General features: G+C 37.2%; 1 protein-coding gene across 1 annotated transcript in view; it reads left to right on the top strand.

Annotated features, from left to right (window-relative positions):
• Window positions 1–5878: 5878 nt before the first annotated feature.
• LOC124710894 (UDP-N-acetylglucosamine--peptide N-acetylglucosaminyltransferase 110 kDa subunit) overlaps window positions 5879–17902 on the top strand; it is a 150242-nt gene continuing 138218 nt past the window's right edge. The window contains exons 1-3 of the mRNA XM_047240961.1: window positions 5879–6021; window positions 6125–6239; window positions 6705–6855. Coding sequence (XP_047096917.1) covers window positions 6140–6239; window positions 6705–6855 — 251 coding nt within the window. The 5' untranslated portion in view covers window positions 5879–6021; window positions 6125–6139. The remainder of the gene's footprint in view (window positions 6022–6124; window positions 6240–6704; window positions 6856–17902) is intronic.

The raw sequence follows: 17902 nt of genomic DNA on the forward strand, positions 1-17902 counted from the left end.
GAATACCAAAATGAATATGTTTACAACTGGCACAATTAATAATAAGTTTCCTGGCTAGTCCATTTCATACCTCACTGTCTTCACAGCCGGCCGCGGTGGTCTCGCGGTTCTAGGCGCCCAGTCCGGAACCGCGCGACTGCTGCGGTTCCAGGTTCGAATCCTGCCTCGGGCATGGATGTGTGTGATGTCCTTAGGTTAGTTAGGTTTAAGTAGTTCTAAGTTCTAGGGGACAGATGACCACAGATGTTGAGTCCCATAGTACTCAGAGCCATTTTTTTGTCTCCACACGTAAACTAACTGGCCCTCCACATATTTTACAACAGACGCATTCATCCAACATCCTTGTTAGGATGTGTAAATCTATCAGAATATAACCTAACCAACCATTTACATCACTTTCGTTTCGAGAAAACTGTGTATCACAACGTTTTATTTTAATCTGCGAAGCACTGATGGGCGTTTCTCTACATACTGACGAGTTTGCCTGGATTTTATTGTCTGCAATTTCACACGCCACATGATGAACACAGTGTTTCCCTTTATTCGAAAATGTGTTACCATGAAATCCACGTTTCTCAGACACTTCGTTTTGGCGTCATACTTTACTTTTTGAGAGATTTACCAATCTATTCATCACTTTTCCTTGGAAAAACGTTAGCACTTCGACGTACAATGCGAGTTTATGCTATGAAACGATACGATACTGTTTTTGATAGTGCTACCGATACATACACGTAATTAATCTTTATAACACAGCAATCCACAGCCTTCTATTTCTGTATCAAAATTATCGATTTTATTAGATCTTGAAGTATGCACGTAAAAACTTTAACATTTTCAACCGGTGTAGATGATATTTAGAAAAACAAAATAAAATACTTCCCATGTATCATTTTATTCGGAAAATTGTAAATTTTATAGTGAGGTAAAAATTCGAAAATGTGAAAAAAATTCCGTTTTAACTCCACTTTTATCATCTCAAGGCCTAAAGAGTAATATCATGTTCATACGCTCGAAATAGTTTAAGAGAAAATTTGGTTTTGGAAAACCCGGATGGAGAAGATGAACTGCGATATTGAGGTGAATGAAGGTAAAATTAGTAGAATTGGCGTAGAACATTTCGAAGCGCTTAGTCGAGAATTCGAGGATTAATTTCCAGAACCTTCGTCTGAGTATGCCCGGCTCCACAGTCTGTTCAATACTACCATTAACAGACCACTCGTCAGACAGTAGAACAGGAGAAACTACTTGAACCCTCAAGTGACAGAACACTTCGAAATGAATTTGAGTCGAAGTCTCTTGAAAATTTTTGTGTGAAAACTCGGAATGAATATCCCAATTTAGCAACAAAGGCAGTGAACGTGTTACTACAATTCGCATTAATTTGCATGTGTGAGCCAACGTTGTCCCTAATGACTTTAATCAAGACGAAACATCAGTCTCGACTGCACCTAGAAGGAGATCTGTGATTTCTTCGCAGATTCAAGCACACACATCACACTATGTGTGCAAATGTCAGAAATTTTCTAAATTTTGAACCATATGCCTCTTTACTCTCGTTTATTTTCTTTTTTTGATGACGAGATTGAATACGATAGTTCCTAAATTGGCATTTAAATGTTGACATTTGTTCTATCTTCATCTGTACATCGTGATCTTTCAAATATGAAAACATTCTAAATGAATTAAAAGCAACATAGACAGAAACAGCTATACTTTAAATAACTAACTAATTTGTAAAACAAAGTAATGAAATATATACACTTGCCCAGTTCCAGTAATTTCACATGCAGCCGTAGTTCTTTATAAACTAGCTGTGATTGTTAGCGTTCACTCCCTTTGAATAATACACGTGTATGAAAATTTTTAAAAGAAAGTTGAACTCTGATATTGATAGTTGCAATAATTGGACACAAAAAATAGATATCGTGGGTCACTTTTATGCCAAGTATGAGAAATGTTGAGGAAGAACAGGAAATAAGGGGAGGGGGAATAATATATGTTTCAGAAGGGGAGTGGGGGCGCTATGTAAAGCGTTTGAGAATGCCTGTCATATAGTGTATTAAGAATACTCCATACCCCCAGATCTAGCGCCCCTTCCCCCCTACAAAAAATCGTATTCCCACCCCTGTTCATATATACACTTCAAATGGCTCAGTTGGTCCAATCTGACATAGATTATATAAATTAAAGTCCTATACATCCTACACGTAAACGCGTACTCAGCAGTATTCATAAATGCCGGACAAATAATCTAAATAATTTCTCTCGAAGATAAACCGTCGTCTCCCAGTATCTACATCTACATTTATACTCCGCAAGCCACCCAACGGTGTGTGGCGGAGGGCACTTTACGTGCCACTGTCATTACCTCCCTTTCCGGTTCCAGTCGCGTATGGTTCGCGGGAAGAACGACTGCCGGAAAGCCTCCGTGCGCGCTCGAATCTCTCTAATTTTACATTCGTGATCTCCTCGGGAGGTATAAGTAGGGGAAAGCAATATATTCGATACCTCATCCAGAAACGCACCCTCTCGAAACCTGGCGAGCAAGCTACACCGCGATGCAGAGCGCTTCTCTTGCAGAGTCTGCCACTGGAGTTTGCTAAACATCTCCGTAACGTTATCACGCTTGCCAAATAACCCTGTGACGAAACGCACCGCTCTTCTTTGGATCTTCTCTATCTCCTCCGTCAACCCGATCTGGTACGGATACCACACTGATGAGCAATACACAAGTATAGGTCGAACGAGTGTTTTGTGAGCCACCTCGTTTGTTGTTGGATTACATTTTCTAAGGACTCTCCCAATGAATCTCAACCTGGTACCCGCCTTACCAACAATTAATTTTATATGATCATTCCACTTCAAATCGTTCCGCACGCATACTCCCAAATATTTTACAGAAGTAACTGCTACCAGTGTTTGTTCCGCTATCATATAATCATACAATAAAGGATCCTTCTTTCTATGTATTCGCAATACATTACATTTGTCTATGTTAAGGGTCAGTTGCCACTCCCTGCAGCAAGTGCCTATCCGCTGCAGATTTTCCTGCATTTCGCTACAATTTTCTAATGCTGCAACTTCTCTGTGCACTACAGCATCATCCGCGAAAAGCCGGTTGGAACTTTCGACACTATCTAGTATGACGCCAATCAATTAAAACCTGCCATTTGCTTTATAATGTGCCCATGTGTTAGTTCTACTTCAGATCCTCACGCATTTTTATTTCCATGAGAACTATAAACCGTCAGTCGTGTAGCCAAAGTCTGTTGAATTTTCATGTTCTGTGAAGTGCGCAACTGTAGCCTATATTCTGCTGACTGCAGTACAAAGTAGTATCATGGTTTACTATTTCGAATAGAAGCAAACGTTTCGTCACATGCGCTTAAATCACTACAAATTCCAGTACACGAACTCCGAATACGATTGAGGTAATCCCCATTATGTGATTTAAGCAACCATGTTTTTTCGCGTGCGCCAGATTCAGAACACAACAATAACGTTTTAGTTGACTTGCTCATACTGAGTGAAAGGGGCAATCTATAAATATTCAGTTTCAAGAAAGACAACTTATCAGCCAAGATCGCATTTGTAAAACCTTTATTTACAATGACCGTTTTCCGTAAACAGAGTTGCATTATCCTTTATCGAGAACAAATGATGGCGACTCTCTTTGCCGAAACCGATCTTCGTAAATAAAGGTTATACAAATGCGATCTTGGCTGAGAAGTTGTCTTGTTCAAGTTGAATATTCTTGTATCCGAGTCTTGGGTCAAGGTAGATGTTCCCTTTACTGTAGTCTTGTTGTCAACCCAAAAGGATGGTCTACTCTTAAACGCGATATTCAGTCACAATAGTATACGCGAGGTAAATATATTAATATGATATTTTGCATGATGTTGTGTGACTTTATTTTATTAATGATACAGTTACTTTGAGCGTAAGGTTTATCATACGTCCATGAATAGCCGGACACTCTTGGCTTTATAATTTTGTCTGGGGTTGCACGAATGCCCAGGGTGACGTATATGGGGAAGTGTGGTTGTCGGTTCCGCCACAACTTTTCACTTAGTCATTTGGCAACGCAATAGGGTTATTGTGTATATGTTGCTTTCGTGTATAGAACAACTCATCTACACGTTTTTGATTATTTTATCTCTATTCGTTTTTTGCCTCATCGTTTAGCAATTGCTAAAAGAAAATGTTTTTTTCATGTTAACCTGCAATAGGAATGCGAATTTTTGAAATATCAGTATTGAGTTAGAACTTCCTCCTTGTGTATTTAATGACATAATGAAAACAAACAAACTATTTCTGAAAGAAAGTCATGTCTAGTGAAAAATTGCAACTTAATAAATAAAGCTAAATACTTCAGTAAACTGTTAAGACTTTTAAAAATATATTGTGTGTTGGACGCCAAAAAGTAAAAGAAAACGGTGAATGTCCTGGGCTGAACCCAAAAAAATATGATATGCCTATTTGTGTGTAGTTTTCTATTAGTGTCACATGTTTCAATCATTTGTTCATACCTCCATTTTTTTGTTAATGACAATTAACTAATTCACAGCAGAACAGTCATTATAATGATGCTATTCAGATGTGATGAATGGCTGTATGGCGATGACCAAGTGAAAATGAATCTTAATATTGTAAGCATTAAGGACTAATTACCAGTCATTACACTAGACTGACGTTTTGTCAAGAGCTGACAGGATGTTTCCAAAATCTTTCGTGTTGAACATCTTGTAGATATTTTCGTGTTTTGCGAGAAACCTGTTACTGCAGCCAACACAGTCCACGACATCATTAACTTAAAACACACACTATAACGGTCGTATCATCTTCCATAGGCTGCACCCGAAATTACTGTCATCTATGACACGCTGTCTGCATGCGGGCAAGTGCTCAGTCAGATCTGTCGCTAAGATCACCCGATAACGGTATCACTGAGTACGTTTTCTTTAGGAGATTTCGTTGCGATACTGATTTTAAAGATTTCTGAAAGGCCTAAAACAGTTGTCAACAAGGCTGCCTCTTTGCTTGACTTTTTGGAAATCACGTGTAAAGAACGAAAGTTGCGTTCCGACGGTCATACGGCGATCGGAACGCGAAATAATTTTTGTTTGGTTGATGCGGAGTGGTAAGCTTTAGCGCCTACTTCAGGCTCGTTAAACGAATATGAATTCAACTTTTGTTTCATTAATTACCGCTAAACCCGGACTCTGTGTAGTTAAAATTTGCACGTTTTAGTTGCAACAAGATGATTAACGTGAAGTAGCAGATAATTTCGTATCGATGTTTCGAATGATAAAAAAGAGGCCTAGTATTTGTGCTCACATTTCAGATCTTTATTCCATTAAAGAAATATCAAAATGCAACTTTGACATTCACCTCGTGTCGTAACACATATACTCGATTTAAGAAACCTTCATAGTGTGTTCATAAACGCTGTACATCTCTGTTCGTAGCAGAAAGATCTTAAATCCCATTTTAAAATTCCCTTTAGAGTCAATAGACAGGATTTTTATTAAAATTATCTTGCTTTGCCAAAATATTACATGATGACACTTCAAATGAATTACTAAGTATACACTATATCGAGAGACATTAAAATATCAATGCATTGGTCAGTGAGACGCATATTTTAATTTCATACTACGCGGATTAGAACACGCTACTGTGATGTACCCTGCGCGCTATCTATCCGACGGATTTTGTACTTCGTGAAGTTACTCGGCATTCATAATAAACTAGACTTGCTGAAGAATTTTTCTCTGTATTAACATATTTGAGGCATCGATTGGAAGTGGTGGATCAAAAGTCCACTTTGTTTGCATTTATCTGAGTTTACATTAAAAGCCTATAGCTTTGTATATCATTTTATCGTATTTGCAGCTCCGGCTGCTGCATTTGTTTCCTTAGCCAATCGGAATCAAGGATGTACTCGAACGCTATAGCACGCCATCTGTCTATTTTAGTCACCAATCATCCAAAAAAGTGCATCCATCTTGATTGCTGGTAGGCAACGTGGAATGGGTTGGATTGTTAAAAATTACATGTAATTGCTGTAGGTTCAGCTGATTAGTGTATAGATATTAATTTATACCTGTTCAAACTGGAGTCGTGGGCGGCTTCGATGCAGGCACAGCAAGTGCAGCAGCAAGCCCAGCATCAGCAAATTACCGGGGCCAATGTCATTCTCAAAATGAATGATATACAGCAGCTCTCGACTGTCAGTAAGTATTGTTAATGTTCTTGATTGGAGGAAGATTAGTATTTAAAACGAATGGTACGCCTTTTTCTTGGATATATTGTTTTAGGTTATTGTGGACATTTTCAGTAGTTTTGATAAATGCCAAATTACAGAATTATAATGTCGGACATATTAGTTTCATTGCATTGAGTGATATCCACGTTTATGTATTTGATTTGGTGTTTTTCCGTGATGAAAATAGTACCATTGCGAGATTCTGTTTTTTAGTTTTTGTAGCTAAGTAGTCCTAATTGTGTCGATGGTTAGTTAACTCTCGCACTCATGTTTTACAAGAACTCGGTCGTGTTTGTTAAATTTTATTTTTCTTTACTTCAAAGTTTGACCAAATCTGAAGTTATGTTGTGATCTTGTGTTCTTTGACTAATCAGACATTGACGAAGTTGCACTGGACGTTGGTAACTTAAGATTTTACCCTCTAATTTTCAAGGCTTGCTGGAATTGGCGCATCGGGAGTACCAAGCAGGCGACTATGAAAATGCTGAAAGACACTGTATGCAATTATGGAGACAGGAGACAAACAACACTGGAGTATTGCTGCTCCTGTCATCTATACATTTCCAGTGCCGCAGGCTTGATAAGTGAGCAATATCATTTTGTTACCGCATAGCGTTACAGTATAATTATATTTACATTTTTCACTCGTGTAACAGTGTAATACCGTTTCACAAACAAGTGTATATGCAGGGCATCAGCAGCTGCTGAAAGGCCTGGTTAATGAAAACATGGCTGACAGCTCATAACATTCGGTTGAATCATACTAACAAGTTAATGGCTTACAGCTGCAGCTTCGGGTGCAACAAAAATAGTGACATTAATCCATAACAGGTTAACCCACTCTGACTAAGAATATTTGTTTCACCTTTGATGATTAATCTAATAATTTTTGTTGTACCTGGAGATGTGGCTGTAAGCTAGGAATCTGGTAGTGGAGTCAACTAAAACAAAGTTTTAGCAGGTGTGAGCAATGTTTTTATCACATAATAGCATTTTCCACAGTTGCTACCCACTAGGCCTACCTAGATTAATATTGGCATTTGGACACTTAATTGAAATATCATTGTGTTCAGGTAGAAAATATTAGAAAAGGCCTGTAGATCATAATGAAATGGCTAGAGAAAATGCCTTATTTCAGAAGTGTTAACTGTAAATCCCAATACTTTGTTTTGTTACTTAAAACAATAGAAGTTAAATGACAGTTCTGTATTGATGTCTTAACAGTGATAAATTTCTACTTGCCTCAAAACAAACAGAAGTTTTTTTGTGATGTCAGTGTTTTGAGTTTCATTTTGGAAGACTGGGCTGCAAAGATTTTTCCAGCCATCTTGAGTTTTGTGAGAGATTGCTTAGTTCTTTGGCAAATGCTGGGCTATATTGTGGTAAAGGTCCATCCCCTTCCCTTTAAATAGTCCCATTTTATGAGAGACCACCTAATAACTTAAACAGAAACACTATTTTGCCTGGTCAGACAGTATAACACAGAAAAGTCTTAATTCTGCCTCCAGACTCAAATAAAATTTTGGTAATTTCCAAGAATGATTACCTATCGAAGTCGCGATGTCCAAACGATAAATACCGAACATGTGAGCCTAAATTGATCACACAACTCTGGTGGTGGACGTTATGAGTATGTTTACAATGCTCACTACAGCAATGACAAAAGAAGACCGTTAAAAAAATACTTGTAATGACAACGGAGATGACTTACCTTACTCGTTGTTATGCGAAAGTCCATGTGATGTGTATGCTATGGGAACAATTCCCCTTTTGTCATTCATTCTCGGAAGTATGTAACTTAGAGCAACTAAGGCAACGACAGAAAGCAGATAGACAATCACAAATAATTGATCATAACACCGGCCACCAGAGTCGCATGATCGATTTACAATTGCACGTTCCATATGTATCGTTTGGACACCGCAACTTCGATGGGCAATCATTCTTGGAAATTACCAAAATTTTAACCATTATTATATAGCAAGAGCACTAATGGACACACGATTCAACAATGCATTGTCTAAATATGTTACTTGACTATTTTAGTTTACTGTGTCCAGCCTAAGAACTAAACCAGTGCCAGTAAACGAAACCAGGCATACATTGAACCATACATTCCATAAAAGTTTTTTTAATTTAGAATATTGTGAAACATTCCATGGCATGTGTTGCAATTTTTAAAAAAATTTATACTTGGTGAATGTAAAAGAGCTTCCTCAGTAGGATATCCATTTTGAACTCCAGTCTGATTAAAAGTACCACATTGTTGTGAATTCACAATATGAAAATACGTGGTCTTCTCGAACATTTTGGAAAGCGAAGTAAGAAGTGAGGCTGGCAGTTAATTATTGATACATAGTAACATTTCTTTGGGAAGTCTAACAATGACAATTTGAATCCATCTGGGGAAACACCTCACATTAATTATATTTTACATTTGTAACTAAGCCACATTACATACTATAAGTAAAATAAATACAGACTTTTACTTTTAAGCTTCATGGTGATTTTCCCTTATGGTAGATGGAGGTATTTGAGAAATTTTCACAGTATTGCTTCTTCAGCCCACCATTTTTCTCTCTTTTGAACTATTTTGCCCAATTTTCTCACCAGCCTTTGAAAAGTTTTATTATTATCACCACTTAACATGAAGTGACAAGTTGTCAGTCTTTTTTTAGTAGAGCACTTTGTATCATGGTATCATGATTGTTTTGTATATTTCCCATTTTTCAGTTGGAAGATCATGCAATACCAATATGATGCTGTGTGTGTGTGTGTGTGTGTGTGTGTGTGTGTGTGTGTGTGTGTGTGTGTGTGTGTGTGTGTAGACCTCACTCCAGTCAATATTTTTTAAGCTTTGCGTGGAATGTTTCTACGTTAGATAATTAATCTCTCTCAATTTTTCTTTTTTTTGACTGTATATACAGCTAATTGTAGAGTAACTGACTTTGCACCATAACTTGGCAATTCACTTACCAAATGATAGACATGAGTTCAATCAACTTTTCCCCTTATGAATGCACAATTTGTCAGTGCAATACTGTCTTTGTCTACTTGAGTATTGAACTTACACGACTGATACTAAATGCTAATAACATCTGTAGAACACCTTTTCTGTGAGATTTTTGTAAGCAGTTTGTTAGAATTGTCAACCAATAATCCATTCTACTTGTTCCACAATACAATGTGTTAAAATGTTTAGAGAAAATTTCCCATTAACCTAGTGGTATTGACCTGTATACTGTAGTACAGTATTACATTGTGTAGCATTAATTTGTGGGATGATGTTCAGGCAGTGTGTTTCTTTCATACTATTGAGATCTCACATTTTTTGAAACAACCAACAAATTTATTTATTACTTGCCCCAATATTCTGATCAGACGAATTGATTTCTCCTTTCTCCCTAATCGTATATGAAGAATTGGAAGTCTGACATAATTATGTTATCCTGATTAAATTCCCTGTAGTTCTTCCAAATAGTTCCTGCCAAATATTAGAATGGCACCTCCTATGGCAAACACCTTTCTCTTTTCTTGCCCAGATTTGCCTTATTATATTGATGCTACAAGTTTAGAATTAAATATTTTTTACCACGTGTTGTTGAAATTGTCATTCTGGGTCAGCCAGTTGCACTAGCATGGTTTCCTTGAGTGTGGTTGACTCATTCAAAACAACATTGACAGTATAACATAAAAGTTAAGAGCCCCTTCAGTTGCAAGAAGAGTTGTACTCTTACACTTCCTCTGGCGTTATCCACATGTAAACAAATTGTACTGATAACATAGGAAAGCAAGCTCAAACTAGCCTCCATTGCTTATTAGTGTGAGTCTCCAGTCAAAGTTTTAATCCTCAAAACATAGCAAACCCTCTACATTTTCGTGGATTACAAGCTTTTGGTAATGGCAGCTCTTTCACTGATTTTCTTTGTTTGCATTTGTAATATTTTCAGCAAACGTGCATTCTATATACACAGCAGTCTTTTTAATCGCAATTATCCTATTCATGCTACCTTACTTGTTAGAAGATTTAGTTTCCTACCTACCTGCAGATACTAAAAATTCTAAACGCAATTGCTTGGTGGACAAACACCTTGTAGACAGTGACATGTTGTGGATGCATAGTGTGACCACTGACACTTCACTGTCTATGAAAGTCAGTAAGGTCCAGAAAATGACAATGAACAGATGTGAAATTACCATATGACACTTTAAGAGTGTTAAATTTTTCAGTTGGCCATTAGGATCAATTTATCAAATCATCCATAGGTTTGGACCCCACAGTGTCAAATAATTCAGATTTGTTACTTTTTTATTGTAAGTACCTATGCAGCAAACAAAACATAGAAAATGTCATACTTGCACTCTGCCTACACCACTTTTTTCCACATTTCGAGATCTGAAAGTGGCTCGACCTGAGAGCGTCTTGAAACAAAAATATCCATAACTTCAAAACTATTCTGCTAGAAAATTGAAACTGTCATGGTAAAGCTCTAGATTTAAGCTGTAATTTGATGTAAAGTCTTAAAATTTTTTTAAAATTTCACGTAGGATAAAGAAAGGGCTATTGAGTAATAAAATTAAAGACTGTAAATTACCCAAGAGAACAAAGATGTTAGTGATAAACTGGAAAGTCAGTATATTCCTTCAAAACACAGCTGAAGTACAGTAGAAGCCCTTTATAATGTGGTTGTGGTTGCACATGATTTGCTCCCATGTCACAGTGTACTTCGGGTATATGGAGTGTGAGCTATGCAATGATAAACTACACATGGAAAGTTACGAAGCGCACATAATCCAATATTATATAGATCGTACTATACTGTACTTACATCTGAAGAACAGCAGAAGTAAAAAAAAAAATTCAGAAACTTACCACATAGGGTGCAACTACACAAATTTCACTCAAATGCTTAACAGACAATTACAGGAGTTTAAGTGTATTACAGCGAACTATCAGATACAGTATTAAAATTTACAACACTGCTTTCAAGCTACAGGGTGTCGTTATTTTACTGCGTCAGTACTCCGGCGAGAAAACACCCCCCCCCCCCCCCTCCGACACGCACACGCACGCACACACACACACACACACACACACACACACACACACACACACACACACACACACACACAAAAAGTACTGCTTTAAAGAAGTTTAGAAGTTTGCCTTCTGTGGTTGGTCAATTCATGCAGTGTCTTCAGTGCATGCTGTTTTAAGCTCAAGCACAACACCACAATTTGGTTTGATTCACTTTTTCACTCCATCCATGTAATCAGTTTCTTTATGTTGTGCAATATTTCCATGTGTAGTGATATCAACATCTATACTTTCTTCTTAAGTTGGATCATCCTCATCCTTGACTGCTTCACTGCTCTCGTTTCAAACAGCATTGTAATGTCCTTGTCATCTAAGATCTCCGAAATCACTTCTTCATTGTCGACAACCACCCAATGGTTCAAAGTCTAAGTTCGATACTGCACTGTAGAACATCACATGCAGACTGGATGTCACTGCTGTTGAAATCCATGTCGCTTCAGTGTGTATTCGTTGCATTTTCTTCAATGGAACACGTCTTTCAGCAACTCTGAATAGTGGCTGGAAATATGTGTTGCCACAGCGGGCCTACTGAATATGTAACACACTTAATAATGTCCCCATTTCCTCCTCTGATTACTGTTGAAGTGAGCAGTTCATGGCAGTAATGAGCCTTAAATGATCATATGATGCCCCGATCTAGCAGCTGAGTTAATGCCATCATGTTTCTTTGGCAAAAACCGTGTTTTTCTTTTTCCATCTTTTGATTGCAATGCCTCAGAAGGTGGATGAGCCAGATAGTGATCAAGGATTAGTAGAGTTGCTTCTCTTAGCTTAAGAAACTGCCATTGCTTCCTCACTGACAGAACAAACTCTCCTTGAAACCAACTGGTGAAAATGTCCCATCATCCAAACATTACTTGACTGCCTGTAAGTGAATTGTAATGACATGTTTACACGCAGGAAACATCTTGCACTTTTATCTTTACCTATACAAAGAGCTTTCAGCGCCAGATTTATTAGTGGCAAAGAGGAGGGTTATTCTACGTTTAATTTTCAAACCCATTGGACTTCCTGCTTCCTCCCCCTCCCCCTGAGAACTCCATTTGGAAGCAACTGATGATAAGTGGCACATCATCACAATTATACACCTGACAGTCATTTAAATGTTCGTCTACCAGTACTTAGTGTAAAATTTCATGAAACTGAAGCAGATTCACTGATGCAAGACATTGCTTCTATGTCAATGGTCGTTTGGCGTATTCAATTTCCATAATGAAAACCAAATATCGGAAGCTATAAAATCTTTGTTTGCCATGTAAATCAAAGTGAAAATTTTCAGCTATGACATTATTAACTGTCCTGGAAAGTGACACCTTCACTTCTCTTTATTAAAAGTCATCTATAAAGGCATTCATCAAGTTCACTGTCTTTTCCTAGTTTAGCCCTTTCTCTGTCCATTCCGACATCACTTGCAATTGTGTTCACAAAACTAAGTTTATTCTCATCTTCATCCTTCCCCAGATTGTTCCTTCAGGCACACCACACTAGGTTGATAAACTTTCTTTAGTTTACCACGTTTCACACTACCAATAATTTTTAGTTATCATTCACAGAATATACTTTCCATTTCTGTGAGAGTGTAACAAGCACTCAAAGGTAGACAATGAATGAATAATTTATAATCCACCTGATGGTTCTTCTCATTTCGATTAATGTCAAGCATTGTTGCATAGTAACTTTGTTGACTGTATCACAGTGTTAGCTGTGAGACGCGTATTCAAACCTTCTGTCCAGCAACAATCATGATCTATTAAGGCGATCCTTCTGGTTTTGCTTATTGTCTAGAGAGCTTGGAGGTTTTGCAGCAGTAAATTATACTGCAGAACGGCTACATGCAGACTGTAATAAATTTTTACAAGTTTATAAAATGTATTGAAAATGCAAAAATCATTCATAAATGGTATTCTATTTTGGGGCATCTTATTTCATACCACATTATACCCATATCCGTGTATGTTGAGCTTCTACTGTATTGGACGTACTAAGAGCTGGAATAATGTTGTAGGAAAGTTCTTTTAGAATATAGGGGAAATACTTTTTGAATAAAGGAGACCAGTTGTTGAAATGTAGATGGGTGGAGTTGATAGGCACAGGCAAAAGGAAAGAAAACTCGTTAGCTTTTGGAATAATCCTTTTTTGAGTTAGAGTGAAATACACAAGAATTTAATTAAGATGCCATTAATCCTCCATTATGTGTGTGATGATGGTCCTAAGTAAGAAAAGCCAATTGAAATAAAACTACGTGGGAGTAGTTTCAAATGTCTTTGTGGCAATGAGGAAGGAAAAAGGCTGCACAAGGCAATTGCTTGAACTATGTTGCTTTAAGTCTAATTTGTCATGACACCACCAATTGTTTTGTATAAATGTGTTGGTGGTGGTGAGTGGTGGTGGTAGATTCTTCCAGTATCTTTTTAGGATACAGTTAGCTATAATCCATACAGTAAAAGAAGAGCCGTAACAGTTAATGAAATGTTGGCACGGCTGCTTCATGCCTCTACCATAACCAATTGCATATTGCAATTTTTGTACGTGTTTTTACATGGTATAGCTGGTGTGCGCAACGTCTGTGTGCAGGTGGACAACTTTAATAGTGTGTCTTTTGCTGCCTCTGACAGTCTGACTTCCATTTGTGTATACTTTCATTTTGGTTATGAACCCAGTAAAACATTATTAACTGGGGTAACTTTTTACTGCATCAGTCAAGTCTTTGAAGTGAGTCAAATAACATTGGAAAATGAAAAGATATAAGATGGATGGAACACAGTTTCTCAGTGTTCAAAAATTTGGCAGAGGTAGTTTCCAATTCTGGAAATATCAAATGGAAGTTATCTTTCGTACTGGGAAATTGCTTTATGTTGTTGATGGATGTAAAATAAGGCAAATTGCATGGAACTTTGGGGATGAGCTTAATGTCAAAGCAATGCTTTTTATTTTATCTGGCACGGAATTTGACCAGCTGCAAACTGTTATATTTTTTGTTACGAAAAATGATATTTGGAATCATTTGAGGATAATTCATGAACAATGATCGGCAATAAATGAAATTACATTGAAACAATGGTTCGTGAAAGTGCCGCACTGTATTACTATTGTGCAACACACTAGTAAAGCTGAAACATTGGGGCAGTCTCTTGCAGAAGTTGGTGAACCAGTGGGAGACATAGATAGGATTGCCAAAGTTTTTGGTGGACTTTCAGCTAACTGTGGTTCTTTTGTTACTGTTTTGGACTCTTGTGATGAAAGCAGGCAGACTTCCGATAATTAAGAGCAACATTACTGAGAGATGAGCAATGTTTGTTGTAGACAGAAGAAATGGCAACTGCATTTGCTGCTGTTAAGGTTATTCACAAAAAAGAAGAAATCAGTGTTCATAAAGCAATTGAAGCTAACAATTCTTTGATCAAGAAGCATGTTGAGTGCTATTATTGTCATAAGAAAGGTTATTGTGTTGCTGAATGGAAAATAGCACTGTTCAGATTATCAAGAGAAAGCTAAACTAACCACCAGGGTGTGTGTGTGTGTGTGTGTGTGTGTGTGAGTGTGTGAGAGAGAGAGAGAGAGAGAGAGAGAGAGAGAGAGAGAGAGAGAGAATTTGAAACATTTTGGCCACTAATTGTGATGTTTAGCTTGCTGATAGTGCAATATCAAAACCTGACTTCACAGGAAATGGTTTTCAACATTTAAACTACAAAGGAAGTTCAAAGTTTCTGTCCTGGTAAGAGATAAATCAGCTGTCCATGCTGAAAGTATTGCATCACTTAAGTTAAATGCACTACGGTCTTTCTATGTACACTCAGATATTTTGGTGCTTCCTAAGGTCACCATTTCAGAATCTAGTGATATTTGGTACATGAATGTCTTAATAGTAAAGATATTTTAATAGTGAAATGGCCAAATAGTGCTGTCCTAACTGTACTATTTTTGATAAATTGAGGTTTGAAGATGCGAGGGATTGTACCCAGTCACCAATTATGAACCAGTTTCCCTGTTTTCAGAGGCCTCTTAATCAGTAATGAGTTGATCTACAGATCTTCACCCTTTGGTTCACTTCCAAAATCATGTGAGTTGTGCAGCAGTTGTTAATGAACCACAATCTTTCAAGAAGGTGATGGTGTCGAGAGACAATGAAAGATGAAATTACCTCATTGGCAATAAATGCTACCTGGGACTTACTGGATTTACCTCTGTGTCATCGGAATGTTAGCAGAAAATGGGTTTACAAAATTAAATTTGAACCAGATTGTTGTATAGTGAAGTATAAGGGCAGTCAGATGAGACAGATGGAAAAAAGTTAGTAAACTGTTAATTATTTCCAAATTAATCTCTATAATTGTCAGTGCGGCAAGATGGACAGTGCCTTTATTGAAAAATGTTTGTGATTGCCTATGGAGCCATAATTTTAACCAACTATGTGTCCCCTCTTCCAAAGCAAATAAATGGTCATGAATGTCTTTTTCTTCAGAACGCCAAAATTATGGAAATTGCATGGGTAGAGGTGTAAGAGCTTCCCAGCTAAATTTCTCCACATAGTTGAAACAGACTTAGCAGCATGTGGGATAAGTTACGGCGATTACTTTTGTAATAATAAAGTTTACTTACTTTTTTTCCATCTGACTAGGTTTCATTCGGCTACCCCGTATATAAAGTTTGATCATATACAAAAAGATATTCCCAGAAACTCAGACTTGATTATGGGGAGCCTTTCCCCTTGTTATTAAGTGTGAATAAACGGCAAACAAGAGTGGGATTGGTACTAAGTATGGGCTGTTGTTCTGTTTTATCTAGTGATATCTTTGTGCAGGTCGACAGTATCTTATTTGTGCAGCTGAAATAAACATATCTTTGTCATCACCATCTGTCTCATGATCTTACATTCCTTTGTGTGCTTGAAAGGTTGCCTTTCTCCAATTTCTACTATGCTCCCTATCGGTGGGAGATTATCGTATTGCTGGAAACTTATCATATGGTAAATCCACAAATAACAAGCTTTAGATAGATTTGACTGCCTTTCATGTTCATTCTACATATAAACTTTGCAAACCATTGTGAAGTGCATGGCAGAGGCTGCATTCCATTTTACCAGTTATTAAGGTTTCTTCCGTTACATTCACAAATGGAGTGTGGGAATAATGAGTGTTTGAATGCCTTTGTGCATCCTGTAATTTTTCTAATCTTGTCCTCATGGTACCTATGTGAGTGGTACATAGGGGGCTATAGTATATTCCTAGAGTTGTCATTTAAAGCTGATTCTTGGAATTTTGTTAATAGACTATTTCAGGATAGCTCAAGTTTATCTTCAAGAGTCTACCAGTACAGACCCTTCAGTGTTTCTGTGACAGTCTCACGTGGATCAAACATGTGACCATCTCTGTATACATTCAGTATCCCTCTTTACTGCTATTTGGTACGGGTCCTGCACACTTGAGCAGTGTTCTGGAACTGGACACACAAATGCTTTGTAAGCAGTCTCCTTTGTAGATTGGTTGCAATTCCCCAGTATTTTACCAGAAAACTGAAGTCTACCACATGCTTTGCTCATGACTGAGTCTGTAATAATTCCATTTTATATCACTACAGTGTGTTGTACCCAGGTATTTGTATGAGTTGGCCTATTCCAACAGTGACTCATTGATGATACAGTCATGCGATACCATGTTTCTTTGTTCTGTGAACTGCAGTGTTTTACATTTTCGAACATTTAAAGCAAGTTGCCAATCTTTGCACCACTTCAAAATCTTAACAAGATCAGATTGAATATTTATGCAGCTACTTTTAGACCATACTTTATTACAGATAACTGGATCATCTGCAAAATGTCTGAGGTCTACAAGGTCATTAATATACATCATGAACAGCAAAGGTCCCAACACACTTCCCTACAAAAAACAGATACAAACTAGGCCATCTTGTATAACTTTTTTTGTGCTCACGTAAGCAAAATAATAAATCTTTCTGAAGCTGTTTGCGTATGAATGATAATAAACCGACCAACAAATTTAATGCTCAACAAAAATGTGAAGTTTTACTTTTTCTGTCTCCAATGGTAATTGCGGGGTACACTTGAAACTTTGCACATTCTCCTCCTGCTTTCCAGTAGTTTCCAATCTGAGAGTGGAGTTGATGGCTTTTCTAAAAGTACCATAAATGGCTGTTTTGAGCCAGTTTCTTCAAAAAAAGTATTTTTCAAACAGTTTTAAACAGTTTTCATTAGAAAGATCATGTTCTAAACCATCTAAAAATATATATTTGGTGTTGCAATGTGAGGATATAAGGCTTTAGAAAAAGAACAAGTTGGAGGTGCACTGAAAATGAGCCCATATTCTGATGGTACTCAAATTAAATCTGATATCTTTTATTATGTTGTACATTATTTTAATACTATCTGTAGAAGATATCCAAAGTTCTGGTTACTGGTAAATGAACTCAAGTCGAAAAAACTGCTCGTGAGCAGTCTTTTTGTATTTTAGATATCTTACAGCATTCAGCTCTAAAAATTCTTTTTTGTAAAAAAAAAAAAAATTAAATGGCATAAG

Source organism: Schistocerca piceifrons, chromosome 1 (assembly GCF_021461385.2).
Source record: "Schistocerca piceifrons isolate TAMUIC-IGC-003096 chromosome 1, iqSchPice1.1, whole genome shotgun sequence".
Classification (NCBI taxonomy): Eukaryota; Metazoa; Arthropoda; class Insecta; order Orthoptera; family Acrididae; genus Schistocerca; species Schistocerca piceifrons.